The 17,179-nt window shown below is 42.4% G+C and overlaps 1 protein-coding gene across 1 annotated transcript in view; it reads left to right on the plus strand.

The window, feature by feature from the left end:
• The first annotated feature begins 6,749 nt into the window (after window positions 1-6,749).
• SEC24D (SEC24 homolog D, COPII coat complex component) overlaps window positions 6,750-17,179 on the plus strand; it is a 38,476-nt gene continuing 28,046 nt past the window's right edge. Inside the window, exons 1-7 of the mRNA XM_054283863.1 lie at window positions 6,750-6,924; window positions 7,828-7,945; window positions 9,306-9,454; window positions 10,808-11,080; window positions 11,837-11,958; window positions 14,678-14,789; window positions 16,088-16,215. Of these exons, the coding sequence (XP_054139838.1) occupies window positions 6,786-6,924; window positions 7,828-7,945; window positions 9,306-9,454; window positions 10,808-11,080; window positions 11,837-11,958; window positions 14,678-14,789; window positions 16,088-16,215 (1,041 nt within the window). The 5' untranslated portion in view covers window positions 6,750-6,785. The remainder of the gene's footprint in view (window positions 6,925-7,827; window positions 7,946-9,305; window positions 9,455-10,807; window positions 11,081-11,836; window positions 11,959-14,677; window positions 14,790-16,087; window positions 16,216-17,179) is intronic.

Consider the following 17,179-nt stretch of genomic DNA (forward strand, 5'->3'; position numbering starts at 1 on the left):
AGCTTTACCATCACTGTGGAGTGGGAGGTCAGCACTCAGCAGAAGGGAAAAGGGAGATTCACTGGCATGATCCATGTGCTCAGCAATCCCCAATGGCCTCCCAGTGACCTCCTCAACTGGCCAGGACCCACCGTGGTTCTGGGTGCTCTGATCCACAGCCTGAGTGACCTTGGTGAACAAAAGCCCAACCAACCAGCCAGGAGTTATTCTTTCTTTACTGTGGCCTGAGCTGAAATTTGTGATAGTGGACAGTCCCTGTAGGAAGTATCTATTAACATGGGGTACATAAAATATACAGCAATGAATGCATGGCCAGGATTTTAACATTTCTGTATTGTTTGTGCTGAATAACAACACCTACGGACATCAGTATTCTGGTATTCTGAAAACCCCTGGATGTTTTCATTCCCTGTAGGGCAGTGTTTAAAGGGTGCACTCCAATAATGTTTTCTAATTGGCTTTGAGACTGTTGAATCATAATATCAGTATTCACTTCTGCTGTACCCTCTTTCAGGTTTCTCCTGTGCTTAGCTTTTTATGTTAGAAATGTAGCTGAGTCACAGCACTGATGTGTTTCTTCTGATAGTAGTGTTTTGATTTCTGAAATATTACATCTTTTCTTTTTCTTCATATAGCATTTTCTAATCTGACACATGATTTTTTGAGAGGAACAGAATTCCTTCAAAGTTTCACTGGTTTTTTTTTATACCAAAGTCCTTGCCTTCATTTTAATCAAATAATATTTTTAAATAAAATTTCCATTTTTCTTGTAAAGCACTTTACACTGAGCAATAAGCTGTTTTTCATAGACCTTAAATATACAGTAGGCAAAGCATTAAAGAAGATTTTAGTGAATATATGTAAGCAAGATAAGAAAACAAAGTATTTTTTTATGTAAATAGCTCTTGGGGCCCTTCTGATGTGCAAAAGCAAACCTGTAGCTTGCCTGAAGGACATACGAACGAAATAAAAGAAGAAAATCAGTTTCAACAAAAAGAAGCACCTTTTAAAATGTATAATCCTTGGAGTTTTATGAACTATTCCTTGTGATGAAATAGTCTTTACTTTAAAGAACATACCAAATATTGCCCACATCTTCCCCTAGGGAAAGGTTTGTTCTGATTCTTCCTTGCGCCTTGTAGCGATGCTGTATTTTAAGGACATGCACTAACTGAACAGGTTAGGATAGGATTTAGGTTTCCTGGAATCACACACACATTGTCTTGATGGGCTGTGCTATGAGATAGAGACAGAAGATCTGCATGGTTTGCTCAACTGGGGCTTTTTATAGACCTCAGTAATTTCTGGGAACAGTCCAATCTCAAATTATTTGAAAAATAATAATAACAACTAAAAACCAAATTTTATAATGTTCTCTGAAAGATTTGAGGTAGCCTTCTATAGAGCCTGTGTACTACTCCAAATTAGGTCTGAAATGTATGAAATCACATTCATTTTCAGCAGCATTGCATAGGTACCACTACAGGATAAATTTTCCAACCTAATTGATTCTGTTAAGAAAGCTAATTTAGCCTACAAGTTCATCATCGCTGACAATGATTGAGACCAAACCAGTCTGACTCTCAGATTTTATGGCAGAGTTCAATTAAAATTATTTAATACAATTACTTACAATAGTTTAGCAATCCTGCATTCTCATGTCATTCACATTCTCATGTGAAATTATATTCCAGACCTAAAACACACTTTAGTCTTTAATGATGTTTCCACGTTTCTGAAATGGAAAACCTTAAAATACTTTAAACGTTATAGGTGAAAACAGAAGATAAATCCTACTTGTAGTTCCAAACATGCAGACTGTGACATGCTGCATGCCTTTTGTCTCAGTGTGCCAGGCTAAAGGAGAACAGGAGCATCCTTGAAAAAAAGAGAATTCTGGATCCATTTCCAGAGTGGGCCTGAATTAAGGGAGGAACTTCCAATGCCATGGCTTCTCCATGGTATCTTTTGCTGATCTCATGTTTCAGTTTCACTGGAGCTGATTTCTGGGAGGAGAAATCTGATAGTGAGGATTCAGTGGCCAAGAAAGTGCAGGGTTCCTCAGTGCTGAGTTATCCACAGCTGCTCACTGTTAATAGCTCAGAGAGAGACACAGCAGGACTGCTGGGACAGTGGCTGCCAGTCTCCCTGACAAAATAGGGAATGTCCAAACTTAAACCTGTTATTTTCCTCAGTGGCATGCTATTTCAGAGGAGTTTTTGCATAACTTTAATGTGTCTGTTACAACCAGGAAAAGAGATAAGGGTGAGGGGTGGAACTACAGCACAGCAATGATGAAAGGCATTGGTTTGCATCCTGCTTATGAAAGTCACTGATACCCTGCAGTATCAAAACCACAAAACCACATCCAGTTTAACCGATGCTTGTCACCTCAGGGATGACATTTTCCATTCTCATTAGACAGTTGGGAGAGATTTGGAAGCTTTTAGACTTCCCTTGACACATCCAATGTATTGGCTCTGATAACACATCGAAAACCAGCTTGTATTATTCAGTGGTGAATCCAGCTCTGGTTAGCAAGAATGAGACAGATCAAGCCCTGTTCTTGCCTGCTTTGTGTTGCTTGTTGAGGTTTCTAGTTAGTCTTTCATGTAAAGGATGCCATTGTGTATCTTCATTATGACATCTGCTTCAAAGTTCCGGGGTTTTTTTTCAGAAATGAAATGCTTTGGGCAGTTTGTTTTGAGCTCACAGCCATTACTGAGGTATAGCTGTAGGTAAACTGTTTAGTACTTTCAGAAGACTTAGTAAGGTTGTAGAACGAGGATAGGAAAGCCTCTGGAGCCTGAATTCCAGATACACATGAGTTATCAGCTGTTGTGGTGTGATCCTTGGGGCTGTCCTGTGCAGGGCCAGGAGCTGGATTTTGATGATCCTTGTGGGTCCCTTCTAATTCAGGATATTCTGTGATTCTTTGAGTGATTGCTTTTTTTTCATCTGCCAGTCTGCTTTTATTTTACCTTAACACAATTATGTTTATTTGTGATCGGGAAGAAAAGTGGCTTTACAAATACATCTTCCTCATGTTACTTCCAATCTCTCTCATGTTACTCCCATGTTTCTACTTTGTTAATTAGAAAAACATTACCTATCCTGTAACCAAGGCAGCATTTTTAAATGCACTTGGACAGTAATTAAAACCAGAGTATGCAAACAGGTAAAGTACCTGCATCATATTTCACTGGAGATATTCAGGTGGCATAATTTTACATGCAGATATGCAAGATATATATGTGTAAAATGTAGTTGTAAATATACATATATACATCTTCGACCAGGCAGCTGGCCACAGGATGAAAGGATACAGTCTTAAGCTGCTCCTGGGGGGGTTTAAGTTGGCCATGAGGAAGAATTTCTGCCAGGATGGATAATCAGCCATTGGAATGGGCTGCCCGGGGAGGCGGTGCCGTCACCGTCCCTGGAGGCGTTTCAGGAAAGCCCGGACGTGGCACCGAGGGACATGGTTTAGTTGACGTGGTGCCGTTCGGTCATAGGTCGGACTCGACGACCTCAGAGGTCTTTTCCAACCTGATTCCGTTTTTTAAGCACATAACGAAGAAAAACGAGTATCCCTTTAGTAACCGGGCTCCGTGTTTGGAGCGGGATGGATCCCCCGGGCCGAAGGAAGCTCCGTGCCAGGCTGACCGCCCCGGGCCGCCTTTCGTCCCCGCCGGGAGGGCACGGCCCGGCCGCGGGCGCGGCCTCGCTGCCCGCACTGCGCAGGCGCGGCCCGCGCCGGGCGGCCTCAGACGTGGCACTCGGGCGCGTGAGGCGGCGGGCGCGCGGCCGCAGGTAACGGTCCCAACCGGCCCCGGCGGCTGAGGGCACGGCGCGGGGACAGCGCGGGAGGCGGCGGGGCGGGCACGGGGCTGCGGCCGCCCTCAGCAGCGCCGGGCCCGGGGGTTGCGCCCGGCCGCCAGCGGCGGAGCCCGGCCCCGGGCAGGCACAGGTACCGACTGCCGCGGGGCGGGCGGTGGCTCCGAGCGCGGGGCCGGACCTGTTGCGAGCTTACGGCGGCGGAAAGCTCCTAGGCGATGGGGATAGAAAAGTTACACGCGTGCAAAGATGTAGTAAAGCTCGGCAGGCTTGGCAGGGAACGGAAAAAATTAAATTTTGCTTTCCTAGCTTGGTTGGCGATGTGGTACCGGAGAAGAGCCCAGAAGTAGGTGTGTGGCTGTGCTGCATGCGGTGTGTGCGTGCAGCGATGCTCGCCCTGCCTGTGTGAGCCCCTGCAGATGGAGGCGCACCCCGGGACGGGCACCGCGCCGACCCTGCCCGGGGAGGGACTGCACCGACCCTGCCTGGGACGGGCACCGCACCGCTGCCCCAGGACGTGCTGGGGAGCGCAGTGTCTCCGAACAAATACAAAGTTGATACTTCTCCTTCGGGGAGCCAAGGACTCGAGCCTGGTTTTGTTTCTGTTGTCCTACTTCTGCTTGCGCGTAGTTAACTTTTACATCTTCCCAGAGAGAGCAGAGCGTTGCATAGGTGCAGCGATCCTCTGAAAAAGGTGACAGCCTATTCGGTAATAGAGGCCAGTTAAATTCTGCAGCTGTTCCTCAATGCTGGTGTTGTTCCCCAGGTTATGGGATATAAGGTAAACTAGTGTTGAAACAGGGAGGGAAAAGTCTTCATGACCTTCTGTATGAGCTCTTCATGGTGTATTCACACCCCCACGGTATAATTTCTGAAATGCTCACAGTCCTTCAGGCAACCTTAAAACACTCATTTGTGATAGTTGGTATATATACCTATCCTGAGAGGAGAATAAGTATCCTTGGTGCTAAATAGAGTCTGGAACTGTGTTGAGGAACTTGTATTATTTCATCTGTGCTTAGAGCTTCTGTCTCACTTCAGCACAACCTCTCTATGTTTATACTGTCTGTGGGAAGTTTGACGTGGCAAGATTTTTTTTTCTTGTGTGTGTGTGAGTAAGCTGTGGAGGAAGTAATTTCCTCTGAATGCTCTTGCATCTTAAGGTGCAGCTGCCTCTAAGTGAAAGTCTCTTCCTTTACGTAGATATGAAGTATGTATACGTCTGTGCTGGTGTGTAGGTAATTTAATGCTAATTTAGTGTCTTTTGGAACAACTAAAGCTCTCACTGCCACGTCTTTTCTGATGGAGATGGGGGAGGGAAGAAGTTGCAGCTGGCCTCAGCAAGCCTCTGATTAAACATTTTTCTTTCTTCTCCCTGTGTTTACCTGGTTAGCCCATAAATAGGAGAAAACTCCATAGGATTAACTCCTGGGAGCAGTTAACCACTGCAACTGAGAAATCTTGCGCTGCAGTGGGGAGTGTGGAGAGGGCTAGGCCCTGTAACCTGCTCAGAGGGATTTCTTGTCTGATGTGGATGATCAGTAAAACTGTTGAGGTTTTTTTCTTCAGAAATAATCTGTTTAATTTGGGAAGCCTAGAAATGGGCTTTCTGGTAGGGGTAACTTTTCTCTACTGACATGTGCCAGTGCAGCATAAATTCATCGGTGTGTTCTTGGAGCTGTAATTTCAAGGTGCCTTTTTATTCTGAAACCCAATTCGAACCCAATTCATGTTTTATTTTCATCCAGTTTCCATGTTTAAAGATGACTCCATGGCTTGAGTTTAAGAATGTCAAGTACAGGTGGTTGGGAAAGCTGTTTCAAAGGAACACTCAACACCTGAAATGCTAATTTATGTTGTGTAGTTCTTTGGGATGACTGGCTTTTGTGCTTGGGACACTGCAGGAGTAGTAAATGCTTGTTCAGGTTGTATCCTCAGCATTTCTCATAACAGTTTAATTTGGGCCTCAAGAAAGTAGAATTCTGTTATTGTCAAATTAAGTCTGCTGTCAAAATGGAAGCTCTCATGGAAAAGAGGAATCTTGTTGTCAAGGCTGCGGAGTGTACAACTTTAATAACTTCTCAGATCCTTGGAGGCAAGGGCACTGTATCTGAAAACTAATCTGGTGAAATACAATCATATGGTTTGTCAATGCAGGATTCTTCAGATTTTTTGCTTCTAAAAATGAAGGCAATTACCAGGACACTCTTTCCTGAAATTTTTCTAAAATGTTACTCTGTCCTGTTAAACGAAATCTGACTCCATGAAAGAAATTACATATCTTGTGAATGCTCTCACCATTAAAAAAACTTTCTGAATTGCTGTCTATCAGACTTTAGGGGTTGCTTGTTTCATTTATTTAACAACAGCAGGATCAAGATGTGAAACATGTGGAGAAGATGCCTGCTACCAGCAAGGGCAGCATGCAGTGCTGTTGAGGCCATGGTGCCTCAGCTGTCCCTCAGGGAATGCCTTGTGCTCAGTTCTGGCACACTGGCAAGTTCTGCAGTAAAAACTAACTGCTCGGGCCTGGGCCACTAATGCAGAAGACAACCAGAATTAGGAACTCTCTGTATCCTGTACTTTATTCTCTGCTTCACCAGCATCAAAAGCAAGGAGTCTTCCATCACTTGCTTGGAGTGGGGTTGATGCAGAAGGTTTGTAAAAGGTTTGGTGGAAAACTGGTGTTGTATTCCACACCTCCTGTACAATAAGGTGTGCTAGCACAGGAGAAGCATTTACTAGGGGGAGTTTTTTGCTCTGGTCACTCTGCCTTTCCTGACTTCAGATCATTTTTTGCCTTCAAATGTGTCTTGTGTCTTTTTTGGGGGGCCAATACAATTCACAGCCTTTTAAAATACAGAGAGTGATGAATATGAGTGAATGTCATTTTCATTTTTGCAGGTTGCTGTAGAGGACACAATACTTGGAATGAGAAAATTGCCATCATGAGTCAACAAGGTTATGTTGCAGCTCCTCCATATTCCCAATCCCAGCCAGGAATAGGAGGTTTTGGACCACCCAGTTCTTCAATTCATTATGGACATTATGGGGACCCTAACTCTTCATACTCAGCACCTCCACCAGGTATTATTTTGGCTTTAGTTTTTTTTTCAGACTCTACCTTTGTATCCTGGTGTTTTGCATCTCTTTCTACCATGTGTAAATTTTACACTGATACTGCAAGTGGAAACAGAAAAAAAGTTTTACCCAGTTTCTCTAAAAAGACAGCAGGACTTGTGTTCCTCTAATCAATTGCTGAATATAGTGAGAATTCTGATAGAGATGCTTCTGGTAATTGACTTACTAGAATACTTGGGGTATTAGAGTACTTGGGGTAAGTACTGGTTTTCATACCAGATGATTTTTTTTTAATGTTAGAGTAATTTAAGGGAAAGCAGTTCAAGAAATACAGTTCCTTGAAAGATTGCTCATTCCACACTGCTGTTTACATAAATCACAGTTTCTCCACAGTCACTATAGTAGGTCTGAATTAGGAACAGTTTTCAGCACAGAGAGAGATTCTACATATGGAAGCTCTTTTTGTTTTTACTCTAACAAGTTGTTTTAAGTTTCTATTCTTACCTTGGCCTCTGAAATCAAAGGGACCTCTTGTTTCTGCCTTGAAATATAACTGGGTGACAAGGAATTAGCACTGCCCCAAACTGGCAATTGCTGTGTCTGTTTATTCATTGTTTTTTTCTTACTGTTCCTCTTGGGTTCTTTGCTGGAAAGTTATGAACTGCTGTTTGTTTGTTTGCTTTTTACTCTCTCTTAGTTTTTTGTATCTGCTTTAATAACTGAGCAGAAATCTGTGCTTTCCAACAGAATCACTGAGATTGGAAGGGACCTCTGGTCCAACCCCTTTACTTAAGCAGGGTGACCCAAACCTGTTATTCTTAATGCCAGAGCAGAGCTGCACACTTGCATTTCTTGCCCATCTTGTTCTTTTTTACAGGGTTTTACATAAAAGTGCTTAATCTTTTGCAGGTGTGTCCAAATCAACTGTGCCTTTTGGATCTCCAGCTGCTGTTGGGCCTCCCCCACCTGGTGCACAGCAATTCAGTTTCCAGAATGGCTCTGGTACACCAGGACAGCAGCCACACAGGTGACTGGGAAGGATCAACACTTGAGCTGTTTGACCTCTGTTACCTCTCTGTGAAGGAGGCAGGAATGGGCAGGGGAGAAAACAGGGACAGGTGAAAGCTGTAGAAAGAAATCTTTGCAAAAAGGTTGTGTGAGGGGGTAGCCAAGCTGTATTACACAATATTTGTGTTGCAGGTAAATATGAGTCAATATTTGTGTCAATATGCAGCTCTTTTATTTAATTCTGTCAAATATTAGTTATTTTCCACATTTCCCAGGAGTGGCAAAATTAGTTTGTGTACCCATAGCTCCTTCAGTTTTAGTGGACTTTACACCATTTAACAACATTCTTCTTGTAGTTGGTTGAAATCCTAATCTCCTTCTGTGGTTCTTAGTTTTTGTGTAGTTATTTCATTTTCTCTGTGGGAAGGAGGACCCAAAAAGACTGGTGGTCAGTTGTTCAAGATGATGTACTCATGCATAGGGAGAAGTGGTGGTTGTCCTGAAGATGACAAAACAGGGTGAATAGAGTCAGGTTGACATGACCTAGCAAAATACTGCTTCTCTACTGTAGCTTCCCATCATTGCCCTGACAGCTGCACATCTCCTGTTCTTCACCTGATCTTGGTTTTTTTTCAGAATTGCTCAGAGCTGCTGTTCTAGGCCAGGAAGTATCTAGACAAATTTTCGAGTACAGCAAGCTCTACTTCTCTTGAAATAGCTGGGCTCATCCTCAGTTTTACGTGGAAAATCCATGGTGATTGTCTCTGGGACATAGCCTGGGATCTTATTTTACCAGAGTGAAATAGTCTGGTAGAAAATGCCTTTGTAAGCCATGTGTGTGTCACTGCTTTCTTTTCTTTGATTATTTTTCCTGCATTCATGTTTTCCGTGTCTGATAGTCATGAAGTTTTTCTCTACCCACATCATCTTTTTTGCTCTACTACAGAGATTCCTCACTTCCTTTTCTTCTCTTCACAGATTTTTCTCCTAATCTTCTTCATCCATCCCTGGTAGGGAGTCTTTCTTTATAAGCTTGGAAAGGCAATGAAGTGCTGTGGTATGTTCAGAAGCTTGTGTTTCTTAATCTTCAGGCTTACAGTTATTACTGCTCTCACTTTGCCATGCAATACCACTCTGCTTCATTTCTAACAAGTGCAGACAAACATGGACTGCCTGGTTTTATTAAACAAGTGTGCAATCTCTGTGTCCTTTGTGTATTTTAATACAAGTGTACATTGTCTGAGCAGAATGTGGGCATACTCCATTAGAGTTTTGACCTAATTGTTTCAGCACCATCTTGAGGAGATATGAGATCTTTGAGAGTTGTGATTGTTTGATGTAATTTTTTTGCAAAACTGCACTGATTTTTTTTCCTTTAGGTTTCAAGGCCCTTCACCTCCAAGTAACACAGGACCTTCCTATCCTCCCTACAATCATCAGTCCCCAGCAGCCTTCCCAAGTACTGCACCTGCTTCCCCTCCAGCACAACTTGCTGACCAGCTCAGCAGCATGCAGATAAACAGCTACGGTAATTGGTTTATCTGATTGACTTCTTCTCAGTTACAGCATTAACACTATGATCATTAAAACTCACTGAGCTTCTCTATAAACAGAAAATGAGACCTTTGACCACCATCATTGGCTTAAGTTCTTAGCATTTTATCTCATCCAGTTCCTTAAATGAGTAGTATTGGGTTAAGTCTCAATGATGTTTGATGTTTGACAAACCTTCCATTAAATTCTGATAGTCCAAAAGTAGTTTCTCAAAATACTCAGTGAATGTGTCAATAGCAGCCAAGGCATGAGCAATAATATGCAGACAGGATTTAATTTTTCTCAATTTTTTATGGGTTCTCTAGTTACAAAAAGATTTTCTTTTCTTGTCTAAACGTTTTTGGGTTTTAATCTAAATTTATCTACATTTATTTTGATGTTATACCATCTCAAACCTAGGCCATAAAGATGTGATCATATGATGCTTCCATGTAAATGACTTCCAGCAATGAATGCTGATATGTATTTAAATTATGCAAAATATGTTATATAAACAATTTTAAAACAATTGTATAAAATACAGTGTTCTTATGGTATGTACTGGGAGGCTTGAATTTTACATGTAAAGATTTTTTTCAGTTAACATATGTGACAGAAGATGTATTTCAGTGTTTGTATATGAACACATTGTTCTTTTGCTTCAAACTTAATATTGGTTATTCTTCTATCTCTCTTTAAAGTTGTGTTGTCTTTGGGGGAAAATCTGATTTTAAAATGTAGGTTTTGTAAAGTAATAAGTGTTTACAGATTGTAAATCTCAAAAAATTTCTCTTTTCAGAGTTCTCTTAATTCACATTGAAATCTGAATCTTATAAACAACAAACAATTCCTTGCCAGTGTCTACAAAATAATTCCCACATGTTTCATCTTTTAATATCAAGTGGGTTTATTTTCCATCAAACCTGTAATGGTGAAATACAAATAGCAGACTAGCAAAAACATGCCACATAAGAGAAATGGATTATTGAGCAAAAAGAATGTTGTTTCACATTCTGAAATGAAGTAGTATTTTGAAAGTTGAGTGACCTATGTGTGTTCTAGTGAAGAACTGTCCAACTCTGGCTTCTCTCACTCTTTGCCCATGTACCCCAGCTGCAGGGTTTTATTGCAAGTAGAGCCAAAAGAGATGAAATGACTGAATCAGCTGAGGCCTAAAGCACGATTTGTCCTGTGGTCAGACACACAGAGTCCCATAAGGCAGCGCTGTCAGCATGGGATCCAGTATTGCCTGTATGCCATAGAAATGTGCTGAGCAGAACCAGAGCACCTTTGCCCCAGGTTTGGGAGGTTTTCATTCCTGACTCACCCGATGTCATCTCTCTCTCAGGTCCCGGTGCTGCTCCGAGCTCTGCCGTGTCTCCCGGGCACCCGGCGCCTTTCCAGGGCCCGCGGCTGCTGCCCCCAGGCCAGCAGCAGATGGGTTTGCCTCCTGCAGCACAGCTGCCTCCTCCACCGGCAAACGGTGCCAATGGCCTTTGTGCCCAGCCAGTATTGCCTCCTGTGGCCAGACAGGGTGCAGTCCCTGGGCCTGTCCCTCCAAATCCCAACCTGCAGCACCTTCCGGGACAGCCTCCAGGGCCTGGATATCATCCTCAGCAAGGTAGGGAAGGATGTTTGTTATGTGGTTGAAAACAAAGTGTGCAGGAGCAATCACTGGTGTAACTGTGTCCATTCATGACTGAATCTTCAGCTGACTGGGGAAAATGAAATATGAGCTCCCTTTCTGTAGAAGGGAAGGATGTGCATTGTCAGTCAGTACACTTGAGACAGGCTCTGCTTTTGCTCACAAGTTTAGCACTCTGTTGAGACTGTACAAGAAAAAGGAGATTAATTAGGATCAGAATCAGAATTAGTGGTTAGTAATTGGTGAAGGCACACCACACTACAGGAAAGTGTTTTTCTTACACTCTGTAAAGGTATAGGCTGCTTTCTGTCTTGTAGTAGTGTCATAAGTAACTTTCAAAAATGCTTTGCTATAGCAATAATGGATTGTAACTGAATACAAAAAGCCAGCTAATGATATCAGTTTGCATTGGCTGATGTTAGTGGAGAGATTGTCTGAGGTAATGGCCTGGTGTGAGTAGCTGTGCTAATCTCTACTAACTGTCCTACTTGACATAAACCTGAAAACTTTTGGAGCCAAAGTTGTCACATCTGGTGTTGGTCTTACTTTTTAAAAACACAAAGTAAAGCCAAACTGAGCCACAGAAATCCAGTTCTTTTAGTTGCTGAGAACAGAGGGGAAAGAGGAGTTGCACTTAGCTGAGTAAGAATTAATTGCATGGCAGAAGTTGATGCTAACCATTGATAATGGAACTTGAATACTTCAAATGAATTATCATTTGTAACTCTGCAGCAAACTATGGTCCTCAGATGGCAGCATCTCAGCTGTCCTATCCTGGTGCTTTTCCTGGTGGTCCAGCACAGCTCTCAGGCCCACCACAGAAGAAGCTTGATCCTGACTCCATTCCAAGCCCAGTAAGTAATGTGGCTCTAATTTTTTATAAATGTAACTTGCTGCTGCATTTAAAATAAAGCAATGACAAATGCTAACATTGTGTTTGTTTTAGCTGGTCGGGTTTTGCGTAACATACTTTGGCACTTACATGTGACTTAAATGGCTTGGTTCTCAACATACCTTCTAATTCTTGCAGTTTCTAATTAATGCAGTTTTGTACTGTGCTGTCAGTTTTGGATCAATTAGTGTATGAAATTAGTTGGAGTACTGAAGAGGCTTTATAACTTTATCTAACATGGGATACTAGTACATGAGTATGTCCCAAATAGTTTGTAGGAAATACTTCACTAGGAATTCTCAACAGGATTCTTAATGAGACAGTGACCAGTACTGAAGAACTGCTTGTGTTCACTGCAGCTTATCACCTTTCCTTTTCATCTGAAAAGTTGGAAGCCTTGAACTTAGTACCAGATACCAGAAGTAGGATTTGTACACCATACACAGGTACATGAACTCTGGAAGTGCAGTCCTGGCAAGGCTGAGAAGTCATGTGCTCAGAAGCCGCTTTGCCTTTTGATTTCAAGAGTTTCTCAGGCAACTGGAATTATTTGCCTGAGCCATCATTTCAGTTGCTGCAGCCTGGTGAAGATTTCAGTAGCCTGGAGTATACCTGGTGCTTAAGCTTCATGCAGGCTGGAGAGGCTCAGCTGTTGGACACTGAGCACTGGTGGGACAGTGTCTCTTCTCAGGATGGTGCTAGAGAAAAGAAGGTTATGGTTGCATCCATCTTTCTGAAACAGTCTAATTGGTGTGCAGAGAAAGGGCTGCTCAGGCACAGGCAGCATTTAACTTCTTTATTGGAAACAGCTGATGGAAATGGAAAGCAATAGTGTGCTAAACTCGTGGAGAAAATGTTCTGGTGCCCACACTTGGGGGTGGTTCTAGCAATCACCTGGACGGCTCAGAGAGTCTTCAGAGTCAGAATTCTTGAAGCAGCTTCAACCTAGAACTTGGTACTTTAAAAAAATGTTTTCACCGCTGCACAGCAGGCTAGTCTGGGTGAAGGAATTTTACACTTCTCACTGAGGCAAGTTTGCTGTACAGGAGAAACATTTTTGCAAAAGCCTCATACTGTTTAGTATGAAACTATCTTGCTTCTTTACTTCTTTAAATTTGGGTGTTCTTTTGTCCTTCTAGAAAAGATTTTTTTTTCTTTTTTTTACCCAGTGATGAATTTGATGCAAACCCCATTTTTCCCCAAATGGAAAAATATTTGTTGATAATCCCTTAGGGGTTAATGTAACAACTGCAATTGCCTCGTTAAAGGCAATTTTTAACTGAAAAACACTGTGTAAAAAAACCCCTGAATCAAGTGTCTGTATAAATAACAAATGCCCTTAAGTCAATCATTCCTAGTGTTTCAGTGCAATGCTTTTTACAGTAGAGGGATAAAATGATCTTGTGTAATTAAAAAAAAAAAGGGCAGGGAGGGAAGGAGGTCTGGCATGAAAACATGGGCTGATGTCTTGTTTCAATTATGCACACAGTATAAACAGCCTTGACTGCAACAGCCATGTTAAAATAGGTTAAAAGATTTGTTTAAGCCTTACAGAGAGGATCAGAAGGAATGTTTGAAAGAAACATGATCTGGGTCAACGTCTGTAAAGGACAAAAAGCTAATTCAGAACGAGGAATAAGTATGACCATGTGTATTTCTGTTGTTATATTTACATTATGTAATTATAGTAGTGTTGCCAGATAAATTTACTTCTTATCTGTAGCCATTGTTGATTTATATTTCTCTTCTATATGTTAGAGGCTGATATGTACCCTGACAACATCTATGAAAACTTGCATCTGGACTTTGTCAACAATTATTTCCAAGAACAATGATATATTTAGGTCAGTTAGCTGCAGAATAGCGTGGCACATTGATCCTTTGCAGAGCCAAGTCTCAGAGTGATTTTCTTTCTTCAGCCAGTGGACCTTTTTAGAGCAAAACCTTTTTCTTTCTAATGCAAGAGTTAGCTATAAGTATACAAGCCAGGGAGGCAGGGAAAAGTAATCAGGCAGAAGATCTAACAAGCTCTCTGAGGAATGTCTTGTATATTTAAATTGCAGCACAGAAAACTTTATTGATAAAAAAAAAAATTATAGGCCCCAGACTATTTTCAGTGTGTTAGGAAATACCTCTTGGACATTGATCAGTAGACTCCATGCAACTAATTTAGTTTTTCTTCTCTGTTTGCTTTCCAAAAGAGGCTTCTGAAGTTCCCTAGCTATTATTAGAAGTTCATGTGCAGTGTAAAGACACGATTCCATGAGGTACCAGCAGCAGTGGCAAAGGCAGTTTGAGAAATTCCCTGTCTCGTTCCTCTTGCCTCCCACAGCTGTTGGGCTGCACTCTAAACCAGGTTGCTGAGGAGAGAGGAGGAGTGATGGTATCAGTGATTGGATTTCTGGTGTGGAACAAAATACAGCTTTACATAACTTTGATGGTATCCTGAAAAGTGCCAGCATTAAACCTGAGTGAGGGATGTGCACAAGTAACAGGGAGCAGCCTATGGGAAAGGAATTTGGGCAGCCAAGTCAGCTGCATAAATATTTCCTGACATTATATTGTAAATTGTTATAAATGAATCTTCAACCAGAGTCTTTGTTTGTGTAGATCTTAGCCTGTTCAGGAGTGTAGCTGAGTGACTTACCTTCCTCATGCTGTTCTTGCTTCTCACTCATCAGATCCAAGTGATTGAGAATGACAAGGCTGCCAGGGGAGGGCAGGTCTATGCCACAAACACGAGAGGACAGGTTCCTCCCCTCGTCACCACCAGCTGCGTGATCCAGGACCAAGGTAACTGTCCTGCTTACTGCTTTGGCAGCCTTCTAGGGGAAATCTAATATCATTCAATTTAAAAAAGGTTAAATTCGCACATTTCTCATCTGAAAATGATGGTATTTACTCTAAATTGTACATGAAATTGCAAACTTCATTTGAACAGGAAAAAAGGGGGGAGAAGGGAAGTGGGAGCTGAGTTCTTACACCTTAACACCTCCTCTACCCTTCCTGGCCTTTCAAAGAATATGAGTAATTGAGACAACTTTGCTTTTTAATTTAAATGTTTGAAGGTATTACATTTCAAGTTAAAAATCCTTTCTGAAAATTTGAAAGGTGGACATTAGAAGAAGCAGTAAGACTAGACTAGCACTGTTACCTTTTAGGATATTAATTTCTATTCAAGTGATAGAGGCAGTGTGCAAGCTGTCTAGTTGATGTACACTGGCCAAAGGAAAAATTTATCTGCCTTTGTTTCTGCCTGGAGCCTGGGATTGCAATCTTCCACATGCTGCTCTTGACAGCAGGCTCAATATTTTAATACAGGTTAAACTGGTGGTCTTACTCAGCCCAGCAGTAATTTATCAATGCTGAGATAAATTGAATAAAATGTACAAACACACTGAGATTTTTTGGCATTATCTGAGAATGGGATAAATCTATTCTGATGATCCAAGAAATTCCTTTCAACAAACTGAGCAGAGCTGCAGTTTGTTGGTTACAAAGGGAGCATCAGGAAGCTGATTCCTGAACTCCTTTCTATGCTCTTGCCTGCATCTCACAGCAGTTTCTCCTTGAGGGGCCTGTGCTGAGTGTCCTCTTGGAACTGTGGTGGTGACTTTGCACCCTGAATTTTGCAGTGTAGGTGAGCACAGTGATGTTAAGACAGACACAGTGTTTTCTGAATCAGAGGTAGCTCATGAGAGCAGTCTTAACAGTGGAGATCAGTCTGCCTCATCCCTTTGTGTGTACTGTTGTCACGTCCGCTGGGATAGCATCCACGTGTTCTTCTAAGATCATAGATACGGGATGTTTCCAAGTAATCTCTACTGAGATCGTTCTTGCAAGTAATTGTTGGCTTATTCTTGTCATGTTTAACTCTCTGCTTTAAACTCAGTAAGAAAAGATTGAACCACAGGGAGGGGCAATGGGCTGGGATATAAGGAGCAAAGATGGGTAAAGCCTGCACGGGAGGAAAAGAAGGAACGTGTTGAATGTAGCACGTGCACTTGTTGCTCTGCGTTCCGGTTGTCCTGCTGGGTGCTGGGCTGGGCAGGTTCCTCCCGGCAGCCTCTCAGCTCTCTGTGTGCTTGCAGGCCACGCCAGCCCGCGGTACCTGCGCTGCAGCACCTACTGCTTCCCGCTGACGGCAGACATGGCCCGGCAGGCCCGCATCCCCCTGGCGGCCGTCATCCAGCCCTTCGCTGCCGTGCCCCCGAGCGAGGTACGGGCACTGCACTCACTCCGCGGGCTCTGGGCTGGTGGGGAGGGTGTTCTAGCCACGCTGGGAATTGGTACCACCAGTTCCTAAAGAGGTGTGCTGGGGTCACGGTCTAACTTCAAAGGACAAAAGTTTTCATTTGGAAAAGGTGCAGTAGTGATGACTCCCCTGGATTCCTGGTGTTTCCCCAACTGCCTCTTGTTCATGCCGGCTTTGTCAGTTGCTTACTCTGCTGGAAACTCTGTAGTTTTAGGCAAAGGTATTAAAAGAGGATGACCACAAACTGCATGAAGTTAATTTTAAGATGTGGAGAGTTGGATTTGATGAAATGCATTTTTCCGTTGAGATCTTTAGAAAATAATTTCACAATAGACCAAGAAGATAATTGGGGTTTCTGCTTGGATGAGCTGAGTCATAGAAAGAAGACAAATGTAACCAGCCATTTTTAGCACTCATTTGAAGGCACTAACCTTTTCTCACATAACCATCTCTAATGACCCTCTGTATTCAAAACATATCCCTAGTTCTTCTGCAGATCTGTTCTGCAGTATTCTCTGGTCTTCAAACAATTACCCAGGTTTCCTGGCACCCCAGAGGGTTCTATCAGTGGCAGGGATAAATCCATTTTTCTACTGCAGCATTTACCTACATCGTCTGTGGGATTATCTTGCTTGGTCTTCATCTGCTGTGTTCTCCATTGCTTCTAAATTCTTCAGGTTCTAAATTGTGCAAGGTCTGCAGAACGCATTTCCTTTTTGTTCTTAAATCAATCTTACATTGATTTACTCCTGGGTGCTGTGTCATGAGGGAAAAAGCAGGGATTTCATCAAAGTTGTAGTATGCGATTGTGTCTTCAAAAACTCCTCATAAACTGCCTGCACAGGAAAGCCTAATTAAAATTGCTAAGACATTCAGTGCTTGGTTTTGCAGTCTGATTTTTCTTTAACTTTGTTTTATTGCTTATAAA

This window comes from Melozone crissalis, unplaced genomic scaffold (genome assembly GCF_028551555.1).
Source record: "Melozone crissalis strain CALT ecotype California unplaced genomic scaffold, PUWL_Pcris_2 ptg000039l_1, whole genome shotgun sequence".
Taxonomy (NCBI): domain Eukaryota; kingdom Metazoa; phylum Chordata; class Aves; order Passeriformes; family Passerellidae; genus Melozone; species Melozone crissalis.